We start from the raw sequence: 23,013 nt of genomic DNA, 5'->3' as shown, positions 1-23,013 counted from the left end.
TCCCAGCAGCCACCAGTATGAGTAGCTCAGATTTGTTTCCAGTAAGGCAGCAGCAATGTTTAAACAGCACTTTGGAAGTACAAATTCTGGCGATTTCTGTGTCCCAAATCCATTTGTTCCATCCACTGCACCACTGCAGTTCACTTGGCATGTAAACCTGTGGTGAAAAGAGCTCTCAGAGGCGCCAGTGCTTCAGGCTGAGCCCTGAACCTCCACCCAGTTCTGTCCAGAGCTCTCCAGAATCAGCTGAAGGCAGTCTGGGACTCCTGCTGAAGTGGAAGAATTCTTTAATGTCAAAGCTGCACGGAGACCTGGTAGTGACTGTGGCAATGGGAACAAAGAGTTCCATGCAATGGCATTCAGTTCTCCAAGGGTCTGAACACTTAGATGAAGTATTTTGTGACCAAGGTACCAACTGTGATTTTAATGTGCAGAAGCCAGCTCAGAAGCTCCTGAATTCAGCACTGCACTGAAGGAGAGTTGCCAGGTCCCAACTCATTCAGAATGCATCCACCACATCTGAAGGAGTGGAGATCAAGGTCAGTCTAAACCTATGACTCAAACCCATCTTACCCTGCGCTTCAGGAAGAGGCAGTTTGAATTTAACACCATTTACAGCTAGAGGAGGGAACATACCTTGACCATCACTAAGCTTTCAGTCAGGCAAGAACCGAACAAGATCCAAATCACATTAACTTGATAAAGTGCCTGTTGGATGTTTTTAGAGAAACTTCTTCACCCCAATCCAAATGGGGTTACTCCTTTGCATCCAGAGCAGAATTAATTACGTACGCTTCTGCAGAAGTCTGGTCTAACATGGTGCCAGGCTCCTAAAACGCTGGCAGGTGATCACTCCAACCCAGACAAGCTGTGACAGGCTGCCAGGTGTCTCAGGTGTGGGACTGCACGAGGTGGTGTGCAACCACTGATCCAGCTCTTGCACTACGTGCTGCCAGCGCAGCAATGAAAAACAGCAACAAGACTTGAACATGATTAGTATTATCCAACTGCTTTGTTATAAATATATTATATACATTCAAACATCACATTAAAATATTATTCCATTACACCAGAAGAGATTAAGGCTTTATATTATTTACAGAAACAAGCAAGCACCTTAAAAAAATAAAAAGAACAAAACACCAGTCATTGACATTTCCCTTCTACCATTACGAGTTTGATACCTTGAGCTCTTGAATACAGCTATTTGCAGTGTGCCCAATGCTAGAACTATTTCAAACATTTATTGTCAGGGTAGGAAACACTTAATAGAAGACTCAGCAGTGAGCACTCCACACGAACAGACACATATGTTGTAGGGTGCCCTCCCTCTCCTCAGAGGCTCCTGAAGTTGAAGGCTTATGCAGAAACTGCTCAATTCCATGTGGAGAGTAGAACAATTTTGTTTTAAGGGAAACTGAAGACACTTGAGGATTGGTGGCCCCTGGAGGAGCGGGATTCTCCGGTCTGTTGCACATGACATCAATCAGGCTGAACATGATAGTGAAGACAGAGCTGAACGTGGATCGATCACCGAGTGCATTGAGCAGGCATGATTTATAGGCTTCCATTGCTCCCCCACTGCTCCAGCAGTGCCCTCGCACTCCAACACCCAGTGACAAAGCTGTCACCTCTCCCTGCAGGTCTTAGGCAACGAGCTGCTTGGGAAGTGTTCAGAAATGTTGATACAACACACGCTTCCTGCTCCCCCAGTGCCCCTGCAGTGCCTGTGGCGTGCCCGTACCTCACGGATACAGCGACGAAGCAAGTTCTAAGGTGTAAGCAGACATGGCTACACAAAAAGGTGCTCAGTGAGAGTAATCATCTTCATTTCAAGTATTGTTTTAAGAATTAGTTCTTTTCATTGTAGTCTGTGTTAGCACTTTTTAGTTTGTGCTTTAGAGTCTGTTATTTCTTTGCAGGTCTTGAATTTGGCTGATGGCTTTATTTTCTTTTTTCTTTTAAAAACAACATTGGCAACAAGTTAAGGATTGCAGAAGGCTGGCAGAAGTTACTTGATTTTCTGAGCCCATTTCATATCATCTGCTCTTGGCTTCTCCCCAGTAAGTCCTTGGATGATGTTCTCCAAACATCTCCAAAATCTTATCTTCTCTAACGGATAATTCAGCCAACCTAAGGGAATGCAAAGGAAAAAGAGGATTAGTTTGTCATAGCATCCAAAGTTCAGTGGTTTTTTTAATGAGAAAAAAAAGCAACCCGCCCAATACTGCTAATAATGGTCAGGCTTAAACTCTCAGGACATAGTAGGAATTAAAAATAGCTCTTTGGGTGGCAAGATTTTTGCTACCATCTGTCAAGTCAGGCTTCTTAATTGTACCATGTTTCTACATGACATTCTGCTAATGAGAATTAGATTTTTTTCTTGGCAGAGGTTTCAAAACCCACATGAACCGTTTGTCGACGCCAATGACAGAATGAAGAACCAGAGTGGTTAATTTCCAGCTGTCTGATTAACTTGATAACTTATTTAGGATTGTGCAACATTAGTGACTGAGCATTCCCACCTGTACAGATATAAAAGGAAGCTAAAGCTTTCTGCAAACCTGGATGCTGAAAATCCAGAAGCCTGGCTTGTAGAAATGAGCATTCCAGAGCAGCTGCAGACGTTCTGCTCTTTAGAAGGAACAGCAGCTTTGGTGAACAAACCCCATTAGTGGCCTGAGCTCACCAAGACCCCAGGCAATCGGATCTCAGCACCACTGACTGCTCCCTCAGGCTCTGAGCTCCTGCAGCTGATCACAAACCTTCCCCCACAAAGGAAGGTCTATGCAGACCCCAGCTGCAGCTCTCCCAGGAGCTCTGGGAGCGTTAATGCACAGGCTGCAGGTGTGCCAGCTGCGCTGGGCAGGGGCCATACCCGTGGTGATGCAGAAGTAGGTCTCGTGGGGGGACACGTGGTGGATCCTGTGGTGCTTGCGGGGCAGGATGATGTGCCAGTCCTGCAGGAACACGACCCAGCGGGGAAGGCCAAAGTACGTGTGGGACCACTTGTGGATCTGGTTGGTCATGGTTATGAAGATGATGAGGGCAAAGACGTAGCACTCCCAGGGACAGGTCTCACACAGGGCCTCTGCAAAACACCACCAGCAGCTATGGCAGGGCACGCTTGTGCCAGGACAGCCTCCTGCCCAGCCAGGGCTGCCTGCTGCTGCAGGAGCTGACAGAGGCCTCACCAAAGCTGCTCTGGCACAAGTGTCACAAGAGCCAGTGAGCCATAAGCAATTCCCAAATGTCACAAGACAGGCTGGGAAGTGCCAGAATCTGTCAGCACACCATAAACAGGAAGTCAAAGTGAGTTTACTATCTATAAAATTAATTTGACCCTTTAGTTCTTAACTTCTGCTTTGCACATAAGGCACTTGTGCACAGAGATGAAGCATTCTTCTGTGTTACACACTTTGGCACAATGAGTTTCCCCAGATGTTCACAGCTTGGTCCCTCTTATAAAAAAAGCATTTAGCATAACTTCTAATCTTCCTTGCACAACTCTCCAGCCCCAGATTCTCTGCTGAGCTAGAGAACCTCACTGTGCCACCTTTTGTCACCACACCTCAAAGGAAAGAAAGTTTCCCTCCCTCCTGCCAGGAGCACCAGGCTTCCAGCAGCTCTTTCTTGTCATATCACATCCATGGGTTCCTCCAAACTTCTCATGGACAAATGTTCACTCAATAGCAACAAGAACACTAAATCCACAGCAGTCAGAAGTAGCAGCTTACCTGGGGAAAAAGACACAAATTTGTATGCCATGTTGGCCAAGGGGACCAGTGTCATGAAGCAGTTGTCTCCATTGGTCTCTATGAAATCATGCCTGGTGATTGCTGTGGGGTCAATATGGTGTTCCCTAAAGGGTCTGATGAAAGCCTGGGAAAACAATTGGATAAACACAATACCACACTCAATAATGGTCTTGGAAAAGAAAAATATAACAAAAAAATAACCCAAACAAACTCTCTTACACTCAAATCTGATGATTGAGTTGAAGAGAATTCCACAGTACAAAACATGTAAATAGGATTCAAACATTTGTCATGAGGACACTTCAGATCATGTGATTTACATGTGCAAATCAATTCAGTTCCCCCACACAAATCCAAGTTTTCTTTGTTTTTCAGTTTTCTTCTTCTAAATTTTCACTTAGGACTTTTAGTATGTAATCTTAAAAATAAGCATCAGCACGCTAATTTCACAGGCAAAATGAGCCTGTGAAATTCACTTGCTAAGCAGAATCAACCAAGGAAAAAAAAAAACACTAAAAAATTAGGATTCAGCCTACCATATTTATGGGCTACAGATGCCAGCACTAACAGACTAAATGCCAATTAAGTGACTGGACAAAGCAGTGGAAGACAAACAGACTATACAGAAGTCACCTCTAGGAGCAGAAATCACATCTGAACACACAGAGCAATTGTTTTACTGTGTGGGACACAGTTACTGATTTGCCTTTAACACTTGCAGCGTGTCCAGCCTGTGCAAAGGTGTCCTGAGCAGCCTCAGCTCATGGTTTAGTGCAGAGTCTCTAGCAGTAGGGTTTTTAAAAGTTATTTTAACTGTGGTCCAGAGATACAGGGGTTCAAGACTACTAAGTCTATTGAAGCTGAACAAAAAAGCCAAACTCAACAGTTTTAATTCTGCTGTTGTAGTTCGTGTAACTCTGGATACTAACAAGGAATAGCCCACTTTTTTATATAAATAATGATCCTTCTGATATTGCACTGTGAGGAGTAATTAATGGTAGCTGTTAAGAAATTTAATTAAGAAAACAGATTGTTGCCTACTACAGAAGCCAGTGCACCTTCCACTAAGCAGCTGACATTTGTAGCTGCAGGTGTATAATACACATCAAATTAAATCTTCAGTCACCACCATTCTAATATTACTGTGTTACAACAGGGGCCCGTAGAAAAGGGAACAGGGAAGATTCTTCCTGGAGCAGCCTCACGTTTCACAAATTTTTAGGAGTTCAGCTGCAGGGACAACTCTCCAAATCTGTGTTCCTGACCTCCTGAGCATGCACAGAGCCCAGCCAGGGTCCAACACTTGTGCTGCCACAGGCTGTTCCCACAGAGCCTGCAGGGTCTGCAAACGCTGCCAGCCTCAGGCAGGTGACAGAATGGAGCAGTGCCACCCCACAGTGTCCCCCAGGCCAGGTGCAAGCACAGCCCTGCCCAGCAGAGCCCAGGCTGTGCCCTGGGCTGGGTGTGGCACAGAGCCCAGCCCAGCTGGGAGCGCTGGCACTGCTGCAAAAGGCACTTCAGAGAGTCACAATGTCAAACCTTTCCAACGATGGGCAGCTCCACGGATCCCCAGGTGTCTGCTCCCCAGTGGAACAGTCCTGAGAGGAAGTCGGCCGTAATAACTCCTGCAACTGGAATGAGAGTCAGACAAACACAGCATTTTTACTGATTCAGTCACATCTTATTCTTATTTCAGAAGTTTACTTGTTTATCTGCCTCTAACTTAGATATTTACAACCACGTGAGATCTACGCAGTCTGAATAAACACACGGTCAGGCAATTAGGAAAAGGAGCAAGACACCATTTGGACAGCAGCAATCTTCATTAAATCTGTATTTGTGTTTAGCCCATCTCCTACAGAACAGAAATACCTTCCTAGTGGGTACCTTTTGCTCAGCTGACCCCTCACCTCTGCAGTCCTTCCCCTCACCTTTCATTTTCAGAGAGGGAGAAGAAATAAAAAAGCTCTTCTCCTATTATAATTCAGCCCCTGATGTTGAATCCATTATCCAGTTGGCCCAAACTCTTAAATGCAGCAGGAGACTCTTCATTCTTTATCTACCCCTTATTACACTGAAGACAGCTTATTTTCTAAGCAGCAGATTCTGTGCATTTGTTCTTGTTTCAGACCACACACACAGGCCACAGCAAGGCCGGGTGGGACACAATAGCGTTTAGATCTGCTCCCAGCAGCTGAAAGGGCAAGCAGCCTGGGCTCAGGGGAAGATATCCAAACAACACTTCTCTTTGCAAGACTCAAATGCCATTCTCGCTGAGGTAATGCCCCCATTAGCCTGCCTTGCCTCCAGCTGCTGCATCATCCCAGTGAAATAACTGCAGGAACAGCAACGCAAATTGAGGCAAAATACCAACAGCTCAATAGATGCTCCTCGTGTTGCTTTGATGTCAGCTGGTAAAGGGAAGAATGGAGGGTGCCTGAAGCAGTGCATTATACTAAAGCAATTGGGATACAACCTAACTACCAGCAGTCTTGTTCCAGCTGTACTGCAGCAGGGTGTGCTCTGTCCTCTATGCTCCTCTGTGGAGGGTGAGTCACAATAAAAGAGCAGGAGCTGTGCTGAGGTTCCACAGAACCAGCACGGTGACACTTGGTGTGTGTCCTGTCCCTGGGCTCAGAGGGCACATCCCACTGATGAGCTGGGCCCAGCAGCCTCACACACCCAGCACTGCCTTCCCTGAGCATGGCAAGGCCAAGGCACAGGAGCTGCAGGACTTGCTCAGAACACTGGGAATTCTTGGTATGCAAGTAGACTGCAGAATAAGGAGGAAGGAAGGCAGCCCAGCACACAGGGAACCCAAAGGTGCACCAATGGACTCCAGCCGGTATCCAAGCAAACACTCGACTGCCACACATATTTGCTGGAAATGCTGCTCTGTCCCATTCCCCCACACCCGTGATCCTCTGTGTGGGCACCTCCCAGGCACACCACCCCAACACACATGGACACAGGGCACCTCTGTCCTGCTCGTGTCCAGCTCAGAAACCAGGGAATGTGCAGGGTTTGTGACCCAGGAAAGGCCCCTCTCCACCTCCTCAGTGCTTCAGTCAAACTGAGAGACAACCTGCAAGCTCTGCTCTTGTGGGTGACTCTCAAACCACTTCCCGTGGCCAGGCTGCTCCTGGGGCCTGCAGACAGAGGAGGCCCCACAAGAGCTTCGAGACACAAAACTGCTGGGCACATTTACCATTAAAAGCTGCACTTCACCGAAATTGTATGAGCTGAGTAAGCTTGGCTTTGCATAGGTCAAATGATCAAATTGTAACCTGGAAGTCTTATATCAAAGTATACAAAGTTTCATAACCACTGTAAAAATTCAGTTAGAGTTTCTGGAGAGAAAGCAAGCAGGATACGATGTTATTAAATAACTTGATGCTATTGTGTAACATCACTGGGAAGTAGAGCCGTGTTTAATCGGTGGCTGTATGAACTGGTTGAACAGCATTAAATGGTCTGCATGGCTAACTTCACACAGAAAAAATCTTGTTGGCTAAATATCAATATGCCAAAGTACCGGTTGCTTGTCACTTATATGCTTATGAAAATAAAGTGCCTTAGTCACCTGGAGTCCCCATTTAGTGACTTTCAGTACAGAGAAGGCAGGGGTTTGATATTATGGCAAATTATGAAACTAAGATTATAATCCCTGGTCATTTCAATAAATATAAACTGCAGCAGCTTGAAAGAGAAAAAAGAAGAGTTCATAAATTTGGCTAATAAAGCTGAGGAACTTTCAGTCAGACCTGGACCTGAGAGTGCCCACGAGTGGCATCCTTGGAGCTGTGAGGCAGCAGGACATGGACACCTGAGCAACGTGCCCAGCACTCACTTCAGCCAGCACTGATGTCTCTGGAGTGTTCTTTCTCCAGCATGTGCCACAGCTTTCGTGTGTTACACACTCATGTCTGGCTCTGCAATGCAGCTGACCAAGGGCAGCCCTGCAGAGCTGCTGGAGCTTGAAACAAAGAGCTTCTGGGCCTTGATGAGATCCAGTTTTTATTCTGAAACTGCACTAAGTGATTTCCTCCTGTGTGCTCTCTCTGGCTGACCCACAACCTCTGCAATACTGAAACATGCGCCTCAAATGGGTTAAAAAAATCAGCTTCCCATCTTTCAAGAGAGCAGTAATTAATTGTAACTCGTATCATGTCACAAGATGTTCCTAAAGATATCTGCTCTATGTGGGGCAGTTCCTAGGAATACAAACAGGTTACAACACAAAGTTAACTCTTCTTTTTTTGTAAGACTGCAATGAACAGTGCCTGTCATGAACCAGTGTGGCTGCAGATAACAGTCACATGCCTGAAACAGGTCAACCAACTTGGAAAAAAGGGGCTCCTATACAAAAATAGGAAGAAGGAGAGGAAAATGAAAACCAAGATTCATGCTGTAACTTGCCAAACTTTTTATCTAGATGTTATTAATATATGAACTATATACTCAGCTCGTGTATATTGAATAGGCTGGATGCCACAAGCTCACCTGAAGGTATGAGGACTTTCAAGCCTGATATTACATGTCTTGGTGAGGCTTTTCTGCTTGCCACACAATAATCCCTTTGCCAGCCTTGTCCCTGGCACTACCAACCTTCAATTACAGTGGCAGAGGCTGCTCTGGCTCTGTGGCACTGCTGGGATGTTGTCCTGCTGCAGTGGGAAACACGGGGGTGTTCAAGCTCCCCCAGAGCCCCATTCCCAGCCAGGGCTGCCTGACTCAACTGGGTGCTTGTGTGCATGCAAATAAAACACCAAACTCAGACTTGCAGAAAGAGGAACAGCTCCATGGCTGCCCAGCAGCTGAGGATATCCAGAGCAGGGCATGACTGGAGTGAGCACAAGCCACAGCAGAAATCCATCCTCTGCCCACTCTTTTTCTTTTTTTCTTTCGGTGAGGAGGGAAGGAAATTGTCTCATCTCTGCTAAACCAGCCTGGAAGGCAAGAGAGTCCCGTGGCTCTTCCTGTCCAGCACGCTCATCTTTAGTCAGCAGGACATGACACAGCCTGAGCTGCTCTGAGGCAAGGCCACCGAGGTGTCCTCAGAGCTGCGCTCCCCTGCAGGCCCCAGTGACTCAGCAGGGCCAGGGCACCTGCGTGCCCCCTGCCACAGCACGGAGGGAGGGGACACTGTGGGGAGGGAGGGCTGCCCCACTGCCAGCCACAGCAGGGGCACATCTCTGCTGTCCCAGGAATGTCCAGGTTAAGGCATTTACAGTATTGCCCGTGTTACAATTGCATGTGCCCCTAAAGGCACAAAGAAAGAAGCTGTGACACGGCCTTTAATTACACACATAGGGTTTAGGCTCAGTGGAATGGTGCAGAGTATTCAAAGTGCTTCATTTCCTAAAGGAAAGTATGTATTTATATAAGAGCACACAGAGGGTCCCTGTGCAGTGAACAGGTCTGTGCAGCAGGACAGATCCAGCCCCTGGAACAGACTGACAAAGACCTGGCAGGAACTGGGCCTAGAGCTCTGTCTTTATTAGCAGAATGTTTGTTTTATGACTTCAGCTCAAGGTCAATATTCCAAAGAAGCCTGAGGGAAGCTGTCAATGGAGCACACCTCACCCTGTGGGTGACTCAGGATTCCCAACTGTGCCCGTGGAGCTCCTCACGTATTTAGGAATCAGGACTTTTATGGATATGACTTGCACAATATGCAATAAAACCTAATACTCAGTGTGAATTACAGACATCATTCACACTTCAGCTGGAGAAATAATGTATTGAAGGCAGCAAAACAAGATAGCCTGAAGCACTTACTATTTTATGGCACTCATTTTTGTACACACTATCAATTATTTCCACACCACTTTATTTACACAGAATCCAGATTCTGCTACTTTAATCATTCACTACTACTTAAATAATACTATCAGTGAATTGGCTGCTTTATCAGTTAAACTGGTAACCAGGATATCAGAGAACTCCAGCTTTTATCAATATTAACTTTGAGATGAAAGCCAGCTGCAAACAGATTGCACCACAGGTTAACCATCATTGCTGATTCTCTTGTCTGGCTCTGCCCTCACCCCTAAGCAGCAGTTCCCATTCCCATGCCATGTTCCCTCCATTCCTCCCAACACCTCCAGCTCATCAGCTGAGAGCAGGCAAGACTGAATTAAGCCAGGAGAGCTGCTGTGATTCACAGTGAGGACACTGCTCCCCCCAGCCCCAACAACCTCTCCACAGACACCAGGAACCCCCAGTCCCAGCTTTGGCAGGAATTCAGAGCTTCTGCTGTGTACCACTGCTTGAACCCGGTGCAGTGTTTGGGGTGGGGTTTGTTTTGTTTGAACTCATTAGCAATGCCCAGCACTGATGATGAACAAGTACTGTTCTGTTCTGAACATTCTATCAGAATCCTTCACTGGTTCTTCCTCTCCTCCACAGAAGAGGTGGAATCAACTTTTCTTATACTCCTGGAAAAAGTCATCATTCAGGATGACAAAGGCCAAACATCACATCCTGACATGAAAGTGCAATTCTCCAGAATTCTTGTGTTCAGTCTGCAGTCCCCAGAAATGAAGCCAGTTTGATGCCTCAAGCACCAATTGTGACATTTCCCTTGAGCTTTTGCGTTCTGGAAAGTTCTTGTGAACACTTTTGTCAAGCAATGTATTTTGTTCCCAACCCTGACCATTTTGACAGCTCTTTTCCTTCTCAATAGTCCTTACTCTCGCAGTGACTACACAGGAACACCAAACTTACTCAGCTACATCAGAACTTCCCCTCTGAGAGGCTGAGAAGCCACTGAAACGTAAAGACAAAGCAGCACCACATTTTGCAGAGGGCCTCAGTTTCAGAGGCTCACACACAGATGTCCCTCTCCCTTTCCAATAGCAAGTCAAGCCTGAAGGATCCCACATGAAGGGAGTCTTGCCTGGAGCAGCAGCAAACAGCTCCTACTTACATATCCCAACGAGGACCGAGGGCGTGTGCTCCAGCCGCAGGTACAAGAGGAGATTGTAAAAATTGAAGCAGATCAGAGAGAAGCATAAGATGACAGAGATCCATTCTTGTAGTCTCTTTCCTGTTGGAAATAACAAGGGAGAAAGCACGTTTTACTTTTATCAGAGAGGAAAATGTGAAGCCTGAAATAACAGAGAGAGACCATTCTATGCCTGGATGACTTGCTCCATTTGCCTGACATGGAACTGAAACAGAAACTTATTCATCCATGGGAGGTGCACACATTTTCTTAAATGACAGTCCTCTTCCCTGAGCCACTACTACCCTCTTCCCTCTGCTCTTGTCCAATTAACAGGGCCAAATCAGACACCATCTCACACTGTCCTAGTTTCCCTCTCCCTGAGATTGCTGGCATAAAGTTCCTCCACGTCACATCTTTTCTCAATTTGCATTTCATCCAATATTCAGTGTTGCTGGAAGGGCTGAATCTGGGAACAAATTTCTGGCCTCAAACATATTTAAATCACCTTGTGATCTGTAATATTTACAAGCTCTGAGATTTTGAATAAAGCTGTTGTACTAACAGGAGAAAGCACTGTTCTCACCATTCTGTATTTTGGTGGCCCTGGAATGGCTTGTCTAACGTCACAAGTACTCCCCTGAAGCTTCTCCCTGAACTGCTGTCTTGTCTGTGCCTTCCTGCTCCCAGGCAAAGGCTGGCAACTCTCAGCAACTCTGAGATGACAAGGGACAGAACAAGAAAAGAGAAAGAACTGGCACAAATTCTCTCCTGCACCTTGCTGTACCACTTTGTACCTCTATGAAAAAATCATTTACTGCCTATAAAAAGGGAGCAGGCACATCACAGTATGGTAACACTTGCACTATCAGGTTAGCACAGAAGGCTGCTCCCTGCTCTTCACTGCTGCATCCCCACGAGGCTCCGAGGCAGAGCACAGGGAACACTCAGGGTGAAACCTGCAGGATTAGGGCACAGAAACAGACCTTTAATACCCAAGGCCAAGAAGATCTGAGCTGTCACCAGAAGGGCCTGGGCTGCAGGCAGCTCTTAATGCCCTCAGGAGCTGCCAGGCCAGTCCCAGCCTGTTCTGGGGGTCAGCCAGCACAGCCTCCCCTTGCCAGGGCTCCCTGGGGCAGTTACCCCCCAGCCCCAGTCCCTCTGGCAAAGCAGAGCACAAGGAAGGCTCAGGGAGGGCTCCAGACAGGGGCACATGCTCTCCCAGGAGCAGAGGCACACTCAGGCCTGGCATGTGTTCAGCTTCTGTCCTACTCCTCCTCTCCGCTGACCTAATGCCTGATCAAATTTCTCCTCCTAAAAGCTAAATCAAGTCCTCCTTCTCACTGTACCACGCAATGAGCAGGGAAAGGAGGAACAGAAACGCAGGATCAGTCTTATCTCCAACGTGCCTACAAGGCAACATTTGAAAGTGTGAACAAAAGACTTTGACAGGTCAGTTTTAGACGTTCTAGAAGGGCCACGGGTATATAAATTAACACTCTCTGCAGTAGCAGAGGAGAGAATAGTAGAATTAAATTAAGACACAAGAACAGCCATATTTGACAGCAGCATCAGGTCACAACGTGGGTGATTCTATAAAGAGGTCCCTGGAGTAATGAAAGTAAGAGTTAATTAACACTCACTTCCTTCATAAGAAAGCCACACCCTGATTAGAGGAGCTAAGTGGGTAGATCCACATGGAACAATTAGCTGAGTGCTGGAAAGGAGGCTGGCAAGTCCCCTGAGCTCAGTGTGTGCAAACACCTCTGTAGTCTGAACACAGGGATCCAGCATGGCTGTCGAGATATCCAGGTTCAAAAGCACAGCCTCAGCTCTGCACTGGGAAGGCAAATCAAGGAACTGAGTCAGCGCTGATAACTTGTATTTAAAGGGCACTCAAACCCCAAAGTCTGTGAAGGAATGAATTGCCAAAGCCACAAAGTATGTGCTTAAAGAAATCAGGGAAATATTCCAGTCACGTTCACGCTGCACAATTCAACGCGAGCCCCATTCTTATGGATTCAGAATCTGAACATGATACACTTCAGCCATAATACATATTCTGGCATTGCTTATGTAAATTATTTATGTAATTCCAGAAGAAACCTGCATATCTAATACACCCTCAGCTCCCTGATATATCACTGTACGTGTGCTACAGCCAGCGAGAAGGGCAGCAAGCTCTTCGGGGAGGAAAACCTTTTCCTTATGAGCCAGAGCAGTGGTTAAGTCAGTGAGTGCTTTTGTGTAAAGCACAGGAATCAGTCCCGGTGGCTGAAAGGTGTCACAAAGGACCTGCTCAAGGCAAGCTCGTGGAGAGCAAAAGAAACTGAAACAGGCAGACTTGCCCCAGTCACACAAGCGAACAAAGGCCTTGGATTTCTTATCATCACTTGGCTCTGTGTGAGTAAGAGCACCTACTTGTGCAGGAATTGCCTTGGATGTGCAAGCTGGGCTCAGCTGATCTGCTGGAAACCACAAGACACTCAAAATACATCTTCCCTTCCCTAATTTTTCACCAGAGAATAGATTCTCTAGGAATGGGAGGAATACCCAGCACTGCTGACACTGAGCAGTGACCTAAAAACAAATTATGTTCTTTTTACAAGGAGTTTGCAATTATTTCCCCAGCATAGTCAAACAGCCATTTACTGAGCACCCAAATAACAAACTAAGGCTTGATGAGGAGTTCCAAGCTGCAGGAAGAGCGGAGCAGGGATTGAAGCATCCCCGTGCCGGTTGTGCGGTGCCAGGCCCGCAGAGGCTCCGAGGGCAGAGCTGCGGCTCCAACCTCGTGCTGCGGCCACACCTGCCCACCTGCGCTCGAGGGGAAGGCTCGCTTTTGTCCGCCGGCTTCAGAGGGCAGAACGTCCCTCCCGGGCAGTTTGTGGCTGCGAGCGCTGCCGCCCGCACCCGGCCCGTGCCGCAGCCCCGCTCCGAGCCCAGGGCCGCCAGCCCCGGCCCTTCCCGCTCTTCCGGGGCGCCCGGAGCCGGGCCGGGAACAGCCGGGCCCGAGGGGAGCCGGCCACGGGAGAACCGGGCCCGGCAAGAAGGGGGCTCGAGGGGAACGGGTCCTGGGGGAGCCACCGCGAGCACCCGGCCCGCGGGCCCCGCCCGTCCGCGCCGCCTCACCTGGCGAGTAGAGCTCGGCCAGCTCGCGGGCCCCGGCGTGCTGGGCGCCCCAGCGCCGCCCGCCGCCCTCGGGCTCCTCGGCGGCCTCGTCCCGCGGCGCGGCCGCCCCCGGGCCGCGCTCGGCCATGTCCGGCCGGGATGGGCGCGCAGGGCCCGCGGACCCGCCCGGCAGCGACGGGAACGGGCCGCGCTGCGGCGGGGGGCGGGCGCGCCGGGCCCCGCCCCCTGCGCCTCCCGCCAATCGCCGCCGCCGCCGCGAGCCCGCCCGGCCAATGGGCAGCGCCGCCCGGCGCGCAGCGGCCAATGGCACGGCGGCACGGCCGGCGGCGCAGTGCGGGGCGGGGGCGGCCGGGCCGGGCCGGGCGCGGGACCGGGGCGGGGCCGGGGCGGAGCCGGGGCGGGACCGGGCGGGGCCGGGCGGGGCAGGGTCGGGGTGGGGCGGCGGGCGCGGCCCGGTCCAGTCCGGGATGGGGGCGGAAACGGGCCCCGGGCGGGGTCGGGCGGTCCCGGGTGTTCCCGTTCGCACCGCCCCCTCCGCCCGGTTGCTCGCGCGCCCTCTGCCGGCGCGGGGCGCTGTTCCCGCGGCAGCGCCCGCCCGTGCCCGCGCCCCGCCACAACGGCGGCAATGAGGCCACGGTCCGTGCTTTGGTGACCCTGCCCGCGCCCCGCCACGGCGGGGCAATGCGGCCACACGTGCCCGTACGAATGTGTGAGTGAGAGGAGGATGTAAGCGGCTGTGGCTGAGGCACGTTCCCGGCATCCCAAGTCACCTCCAAGCTGTGTTGGTGATTTTGGTTTGTCGAGGCCGAAGGGCTGCCGGGAGGAACAAGCACCGGCACGTTGTTACCGAAGTTCGACTGTGCATGGGCTATCAAACGTCCCTGGAAAATGGCTCAGGATCGGCGGGACCAGAGCCGCACCTGTCCGTACGACGGCACGGCCCGACCGCCGGCAAGGGCACGGCACGGCACGGCACAGCCCGGCCTGGCACGGCACGGCCCGGCCCGCAAGGTGGCGCTCCAAGCCTGCTGCCGGGCGGGGATGGGGATGGGGATGGGGATGGGGATGGGGATGGGGATCGGGATCAGGATCAGGATCAGGATCGGGATCGGGATCAGGATCGGGATCGGGATCGGGATCAGGATCAGGATCGGGATCGGGATCAGGATCGGGATCGGGATCGGGGTCGGGATGTGGCCCGGGGCGGGGCTCGGGGGTCTCCTTGCCGGTCCCCGCGCCCCGGACACGGCCCTGCTGCGCCTCAGCCCCGGACAGCGGCGATTATCGCGTTACACACTGAACTCCTTCCCTGACCCTGCGCCGGGCAGGCGGGAGCAGCACTGGTGCCACGGGTGCCACGGGTGCCACGGGTGCCACCCGGCCCCGTCCCGGCTCCTGCCCGCTCCGCCGGGCCGCGCGGTCCGCCCGAGCCCCGGGGCACCGGGGAGCAGGAACTGGCTGCGGTTCCTCGCCGGACTCTCTCTGGCATGGGAAAGTGTCAGTGGGTGGCAGAGCTGGAGCAGCCACTCCCACGGCTCCCGTCCAAAGCCGAAATGCAAAGGTGGGGAGATGACAGGGGCCGAGGAGCGGCGTGTGGAGGACAGAACACCGTGGTTACCCCACCTGGCAGCCCGTCCACACAGCCAGCTGCCAGGTGACACGGACCGGCCCCGGGGCTGTTCCAGTGCCAGCACTCACAAACAACAAGCCCGAACCGATTCCCTGGCAGCCCCACTTTCCCTGTGGTGCTCGACACGGGGTGAGAGCAGATGGAAAACAAGTATTTGTACCGTCTAGAGCACAGACTTCTAACGCTTTCAGTAAAGAAAAAAAATCTTCTATTTCTTCACCTAAGCACTTTCTCCTGTAACCCCATCTCAGACTTCCCTTGTTTTATGTTGCCCCTTGCCATACACCCCGTGGAGTTCAAGCTGTCTGTCCCACAGCCTCAGGACCTTGGAAGAGTTCTCCTCTTTTAGAATTCCTAAGTGAATTACCAAGTTCTGTTACTAGGAACCTCTGACACTTCACAGGGTTCCCTGGAAGGACAGAATTCATCTTCCCTTGATAGATCTTTTGAAAGCTTGGATACACTAGAGGTCACAAATGCATGATCTGTAACAAATTCATCAAAGCAGGAGGCTGCAATTACCCAGGAAATGTCAGGCACCTACAGAGAACTTTTGGACAGTTAGTGGACAGCAACTTCTCTGCCATTTTTATGGAGCACAAGGAAATGGGCTACTCGTAAAACAGTCACCTCTCACTGTCCCTGCTCAGATTGACAGCCCACATCCTTCGAGGCAGCCAGCTCCAGCAGGGACTTTCTCTGCCATGCAGGATGGAGATTGTGGCTTTGCTTTGTCACTGTTCCCTTCCATGGGCCTTTGTGTGCTCTGACTCTTCCTCCTCTCTTTGTTTCTCAGAGCCACAGAGTGGGCGCTCTGACCTCGGATTTGCTCTGGAAAATTTTCCGTCGGGTCAGGGAGGGAATTTGGCCGATGTTGTCCCACCGGTGTCAGTCTCCAGGTGTCGTCTCCGCGCGGCCAGTAGGGCAAAGAGCAGCGAGGAGATAAAGGGCATTGAGCAACGCGCGCTGAAAGGCCAGGCCCGCTGGGTCAGAGGTGAGCAGAAAATCAGCAGAAGACCAACCAAAACCATGTCCCAGCCCATCACGGTGTCACACGGGAGCGGGGTGAGGGAGTGCTCGGGGGGAGGACTCTGCTCTGTAACAAAGGCAGCGAAGGAGGCCAGGAGACACAGCCTGCAGCCACCCCTGGGACTGCCAGCACAGCCTCCGGCTGCGGGGCACCGTGTGGCAATCCCTTCTTGCGCTAAAGTGAAGCCAAGTCTGAGCCTGGCCTGAGCCGGGGCAGACAGAAGGAGAGCCAGCCTCTCTCGAGCTGAGACATTGTCCCTGTCTGACATTTGGCAAGGGCTGTTGTTTCACAGCAGAGAACAGCAAGTGGAGAGCAATGGTTCCAAACCTGCGCTCTGCCAGGTACAGCTGGGGAGTTGCTGCTGGCATATGGTGTGCAGCTCAATAAAGAGAGACCTGGGGCTGGGGAGAAGGGAAAAAAAGGGCTCAGCATGCTCAGAAATAAATTTCAATGTTACTTCTCTATTTCACAGCCTTTATTGCAACATTGCTCTTCTTAGGCCAGTGTTTCAGGCAAGGTCCCCTCCTACCCCCAGAGCTCTTCCGTGCTTGCTGGCAGGGACTCTGCTCTGGGATCCCTCCTGTTCTCCTCCAGCTCACCTCCAACAGCACCCACAGCATCTCAGGCACTGCTGGCACTGCCTTCCTGCCCTGCTGCCCCTGCTCTGCCCCTCTGCTGCTCCACACTGCAGCTCCGGTGCCATGCAGCTCTGACCTTACTGACCTGCCAAGAGCTACTGCCAGGGAAATCATAAATGGGACAAAGCTGAGCAAGAAACATCAGAAATGTCAGCCAGGCTCTTTCTAGGCTACGACCCTGGGTCCAGAGACCTTCTGATAAACACTGCGGTGTGTGAGCCATCACCACTAAACTCACAGCATCTCCCCAAAGCTGGTGTCATTCCAGAGGCAGGCTGATGTAGACCTGGAGTGTGAACTGGAAAGCTTGCAAGAAATCCTGGAAAAAAAGACAATTTCCAGGAAGAAAATTCCTCTGCAATGCTTTACTGTAGGTCTGAGCCCAGAGCTGCAAAGTTGAGGCTTCTACAGTGCCAAGAGAGAGCACAGTTTAATTCATGACAGAGATGAGCAGTGAGGATGAGACTCTTCCCTCCACCTTTTCACCACGCTGGCCTCCTCCTGTTCCCCTCCCTGTGTCTGGATTGTTTCACACATGAATGTAGAGGAACCTGGATGCTATTGCATCAGATTTTTTTTCGTCAAAAATGTTATATTCTTACTAAGTATTTTGGGACTTTTGCTGTCTCCTCCCTCAGCTGAATAGTTCTGAAAAAAAAAAAAAAGAAATTATGAAATCACTAGAAGGAAGGTGCTTTTCACAGAAGGGCTGCTTTCCTAATGGAAATTGCTCTGTTGGGAGACAAGCTGAAGGGCTGCTGCCAGTGCCTGGGTCCCTTTACCAGGAATGTCTGCATCTCCCAGGACAATCATTAGCAGCCTCTGCACATCTGGCAAGGCCAAGCCAGGCACTCGCAGGGACAGAGCCCTGTGTGCCCAGACCTCGGCTCAGGCCTGTGGTGTGAGCCTTGCTCTGCACCTGTTCCCATTTCAAAACCCCCACTTCTGGCCACGCATTTGTTGTGACAAGTGCAGAAATAATTTAAAAGAGACCAGAGTTAGCCCAAAACCTGCTCGCCGAACGCTGGGCTGTTGGATAAGTGGTTAGTCCCGCCAACAAGGTTCCCATGAGAAGCTGAGAGCGGACGTCGCCTCCATGAGAGTGGATGTTGGGATTTGAGGTGAGCTGGAGGAAGTTGAAAGAGATCCAGGTAGAGCAGGGAGGTGAGGGGGAGAAGGGAAGGAGGGGACAAGCCGGGCATCCAACCTGAATTACCACCCCAGCTGACGTGATCGGGGTGACTGCGGGATTACTCAGCACTGGCCGGGAGAGCAGGTGTGGGCCACGCCAGCCCTGATAGAATCTGGTTCACATGACAGTTGCACAGACTTTATTTTGTTAGGGAAGATTAACCCCAGGCAGGAATACAACTTTCTGCTGCAGAGCAGCAGAGAATAGGGCAGAAATTTGAAGAGGGCAAACTCAGATCTCCAAAAACATCTTGAAAATCTGTTCAGGAATTTCAGCAAGCAGCTTTAACGTTTGACTTCAGCTTGAGGACCACGGCAAGCTGGAGACCTGTGGGGCAGTGCCAGGGCAGACCAGCTGTGCCTGCAGCAGGTCACCACCCAGGAGGGCTCCCGGGGTGGTGGCAGGAGCTGGTCTGCCCTGGCTCCTGCCCCTGCGGCCCTGGGACCGTTCGGGGTAGGAAACACGGGGCTGATTTTCAAGAGTTCGGTTGGAAGGGCCAGTTAGGGCAGCCACTGGATGTAACTGCCAGATCAGAATGCAGGATAAAGGCACAGGATGAGGGAGTAAACAGCCAGAAGAACAAGCCCTGGCTCACTGCAGCTTGCCAGTATTTGCACCCAATACAGATGTTTGTATTTATGAAGGTATGGGCTCCAAATACAATCTCCAGACCCAGCTCTCTGGCCAGGCCCAGCTCCAATTTAATCTCTAGCGCATTCACCAAAGATTAACTTGGTAGATAAAGATGGAACTAGAAATATTTGAAGCCTGAAAACCTGTTAGGGAGCTTTTGTTATGGAAACAAACAAATAAACCCTATTAAAACGTGAAAAGAAAAATAAAAAAGAAAGAAAGAAAAAGTCTGATGATCCACTGACTGATTCTTGAATTCTTCCTCTTTTCAGAGTTCTGAGGTTTGAACATTAAGAACAGTTGACTGTTTGAATCATATAATGCAATACCTGTTCCTCTGGCTTAACGTTACAATATTTCCCACACCGCAGGATTGCTTCACATTATTCTAAGAGGCAGTGTCATTTTCCCTGCAGTGCTAGGTCTTCTTTACTGAGGGAGGACACTCCTACTTCCTTTAATTATATGTTTTGTTTTAAATTAATGTCCTTTATTCTGGGCATGAATCATCAGCTTGTAGACAGGTAAATGTGGGAGTAAGAGAGTGAAAATATAAGTTTGATTCCCAAGGTGGGTGTCTTTAATTAAAACGGACATCGGGATTCAGTCTTCCTTCCCAAACTTACCCCGCAAATCTCAAAACTTTTGGATTCCACGTTCTGACACAGGAATCTAACTCTCCTCTGACCCCCATTCCGTCCCCTTTGGCTCCAGCGCCCGTTCCCTATTCCCGGTTCCCGTGTGTGCCCTGACAGTTGCACCATATCGTGCAAAGCAAATATGCCAAGACAAACGCTCAGGCCCCCAGGGGTGCTGGCAGCGCTGGGGAGGCAGCGCGGGCTTGGCTGGGCTCCGGCCGCCGGCGGAAGCTGGGGCAGTGCCCTGCTCCAGCCCCGCACTGTGCAGAGTGGCTCTGGGCGCGTCCCTCGGGACACTCCTGCTTGCCAGCGGGATTCACCAAAGCAAGCCCGGCACGCAGAGTAACGGGATCCTTCGGTTTGCAGCCTTCCCCCCGCTTTGCCAAAAGGAACTTGGAAAAATCTTTCCTGCCTTGATTTCCCCTAGGTGAAACGAGACCCAGAGCGATCCGTGCCCAGCCGCGGCGGCGCTGCCAGCCCCGGGCACTGCCTATCTATCTCCGCGGTGCCCGAGCGGAGCCCGGGCGGGCACGGGGCAGCACGGGCAGTGCCCGGCACACGCTGTCCCCGCGGCCCCGGGGCTGAGCGCTGCCCGCTGCCGCCCCGGCCAGCCCCGACCTCCCGCACCTGCGGGCCCGCAGCCGGCCCCTCCCTCCCTCCCTCCCTCCGTCCGTCCGTCCGTCCGTCCGTCCCTGCCCGGGTTTGTTGTGGGCGGCCCGGCGGGCACGGCACGGCACCGGCGCACCCGCCCCGGGAGCCTCCTCCGGGGCCGGGACCGGCAGCGCGGAGCGTGCGGAGTGGCAGGCGGCCAGGCGGTGACGCGCCTGTTGCTATGGGATCCACCGCCCCTATAAATAACTGAGGAAAGGAACTTTCCTAAGTCAGAGACTTTAGGACACGGGACCCAGAACCAGATGGTCCGGAGGAGACGCGCCAGCCCCCGCCGCAGCTGCCGGAGCGGTGAAGCCCCGGCGCGCCGCAGGGACTGATCCAGCCCGGCCGGGCAGCGCCGCGGGGCCGTGCCCAGGCCAGAGACTGCGGCAGGGTCTGGAGCCCCCCACCCCGACGGCGGCAGCTTGACCCTCTGCCGGGGGGGGCCCCCTGCGTCGTTTCCTCCTCCCCGCATCCCCCTTTGCTTTCATGCAACGCCTGGTGACCTGGGACGCAGCATGCCTCCCCATCCAGCCGCCCGCCTTTAAATCCATGGAAGTGGCTAATTTCTATTACGAGGCGGACTGTCTGGCTGCTCTCAACAAGCTGCACCCGCGGGCGGCCGGGGGCCGCTCCATGACCGAGCTCACCGTCGGGGACCACGAGCGAGCCATCGACTTCAGCCCGTACCTGGAGCCTTTGGCGTCGCAGCCGCCGCCTCCCGCGGCAGCAGCAGGGGGCAACTTTGAGCCTCCGTGCAGCAGCGGCGCCGGCCAAGATTTCCTTTCCGATCTCTTCGCCGAGGACTATAAAGGCAGCGGCGGCAGCAAGAAGCCCGACTACACCTACATCAGCCTCGCCCGGCACAGCCACCCCTGCGCCAGCCAGAGCCACAAGCCGGGGGGGCTGCCGGGCTGCTTCCCGCCCCAGATCGTGGAAACCAAAGTGGAGCCGGTCTTCGAGACCCTGGACTCTTGCAAAGGGCCCCGTAAGGAAGAAGGGGGCGCGGGGCCGGGACCGGGGGGCATGTCCTCGCCCTACGGCAGCACCGTGCGCTCCTACCTGGGTTACCAGTCGGTGCCGAGCGGCAGCAGCGGGAACCTGTCCACCTCGTCCTCCTCCAGCCCCCCCGGCACCCCCAACCCCTCCGAGTCCTCCAAGTCCGCCGCCGCCGGCGGGGGCTACTCCGCCGCCCCGGCGGGCAAGAACAAGCCCAAGAAGTGCGTGGACAAGCACAGCGACGAGTACAAGCTCCGCCGGGAGAGGAACAACATCGCGGTGCGCAAGAGCCGCGACAAAGCCAAAATGCGCAACCTGGAGACGCAGCATAAAGTCTTGGAACTGACGGCCGAGAACGAGCGGCTGCAGAAGAAGGTGGAGCAGCTCTCCCGGGAGCTGAGCACCCTCAGGAACTTGTTCAAACAGCTGCCCGAGCCCCTGCTCGCCTCCTCGCCGCGCTGCTGACCCCCGGCCGGGGCGAGCGGAGCCGCCGGCCCCGCTCCGCGCTCTGGGGCCGGGCCGAGGGGGGCGAGAGCCCGCGGCGGGCGGGCGGGTTTGGTTTTCATTTGTGCTGTTGTTGTTGTTGGATATTTTTTTGGGTTTTTTTTGTCTTTACCGACATGTTGGCGGAAGGCTCCGCCGCCGCGCGGGGTCTGAGCGGGGCCGGGGCTGCAGCGGGGCGGGCGCGGAGGGGGCGCGGAGGGACCCCGGCCCCGGCCCGGGCGGGCTCTGCTGGGCGCTGGGTTATTTAAAAGAGCGAGAGGAGAGCAAGGGCAAAGTGATGCAATCCTTTAAGCATGGCTGGGAATGCTGTGTACATGATGCAATCTCGTGTAACTGTCAGTCATGGATTGAGTAATCTGTTAAAGATGTTCCTACAGTTTTTTTATTATAAAGAATAATCTATTTCTATAAGAAAATACATATGTATATTTTGGGATCTATGCATTCTTGCTACATTTGAAGCATTAATGAACAATTTTAATAAACTTTATGACTAGGTTAAAAAAAAGTAGCTTGTTTTATTTTGGAGGCATGTTTAAAGTTAGATTAAACACGGGGTTGAAATTCCAGCTGATTCTGGCTCAATGCTGTGATCAGGGATAGGGATTTTTGTTGGTCTTTTAGCTTTCTCTGAGAGAAAGGAAAAAAAAAAAAACCCACAACACAATAATCAAAACCAAACCCCAAAACCCCCAAGAGAAACTCAGCAAAGAGCAGAGCTGGAAGCCTTAGCCGGTTCTTGTTGCCTCATTTTGTTTCCTTTAATCACCTGCTTTAGCTGCTGCTTGGGTGTTGTTTGGGGAGGAGGTGTTTGTGTTGGGTTTTTTTCTGCACTTCATGCTGTTTTGAACGTGTAGAGCAAGATGTGCTATCCAAACCATGACCAATCTTTGGCAAATAACGCCGAGTCTGAAGTGCGAGGGAGGAAGAAAAAGTAAGGGAGGAAGCATGAAATGAGGTTTTGTTTGTGTTTGGTTTTGTTTGTTTTTTTTTTTTCTTTACATAGTTCCTATTCTTTACGATTCAGCATTTCTTATGTTTGTAGTTTACAGGAATAAACATGAGAAAGTAGCATTTCTGTTGGATTTCGGTAATTTCGGGCATTGCTCAGGAAGCTCCCATGAGACCCAACCAGGTGAGAGGCTCATGAACCACCCCCTTCCCTTTGCTTGGAGATGTTCTCCTAAAAACTCCTAAGAACTGCAGGTAGATCCTCTGATGAGAGGTGTTGGCTGGGGCAAGAGGCAGACGAGTGGGGG

General features: G+C 51.8%; 2 protein-coding genes across 2 annotated transcripts; one reads left to right on the top strand and one right to left on the bottom strand.

Moving 5' to 3' along the window:
* Nucleotides 1-993: 993 nt before the first annotated feature.
* Nucleotides 994-14,021, bottom strand: PEDS1 (plasmanylethanolamine desaturase 1). The gene is made up of 6 exons (XM_036395465.2): nt 13,840-14,021; nt 10,690-10,809; nt 5,298-5,389; nt 3,738-3,882; nt 2,879-3,091; nt 994-2,133 (listed from the first exon to the last, which is right to left on the bottom strand). Exons 1-6 carry the CDS (start codon nt 13,964-13,966, stop codon nt 2,012-2,014), a joined length of 819 nt encoding a protein of 272 aa, XP_036251358.1. The 5' UTR covers nt 13,967-14,021; the 3' UTR covers nt 994-2,011.
* Nucleotides 14,022-20,511: 6,490 nt separating this feature from the next.
* On the top strand, nt 20,512-22,262 carry CEBPB (CCAAT enhancer binding protein beta). Its single transcript, XM_036396023.2, has one exon. The coding sequence runs from the start codon at nt 20,741-20,743 to the stop codon at nt 21,713-21,715; it is 975 nt and encodes a 324-aa protein (XP_036251916.1). The 5' UTR covers nt 20,512-20,740; the 3' UTR covers nt 21,716-22,262.
* Nucleotides 22,263-23,013: the final 751 nt, after the last annotated feature.

Source organism: Molothrus ater, chromosome 17 (assembly GCF_012460135.2).
Source record: "Molothrus ater isolate BHLD 08-10-18 breed brown headed cowbird chromosome 17, BPBGC_Mater_1.1, whole genome shotgun sequence".
Taxonomy (NCBI): domain Eukaryota; kingdom Metazoa; phylum Chordata; class Aves; order Passeriformes; family Icteridae; genus Molothrus; species Molothrus ater.
This window is presented reverse-complemented; position numbering and strand designations above follow the sequence as displayed.

Coding starts and splice junctions, on each gene's coding strand:
- CEBPB (XM_036396023.2), top strand. CDS start 20,741: ATGCAACGCCTGGTGACCTGGGACGCAGCATGCCTCCCCATCCAGCCG.
- PEDS1 (XM_036395465.2), bottom strand. CDS start 13,966: ATGGCCGAGCGCGGCCCGGGGGCGGCCGCGCCGCGGGACGAGGCCGCC. Junction 5,390..10,689: donor CTCGGTCCTCGTTGGGATAT/GTAAGTAGGAGC, acceptor CTCTCATTCCAG/TTGCAGGAGTTATTACGGCC. Junction 3,092..3,737: donor ATTTGTGTCTTTTTCCCCAG/GTAAGCTGCTAC, acceptor GGTGTTTTGCAG/AGGCCCTGTGTGAGACCTGT.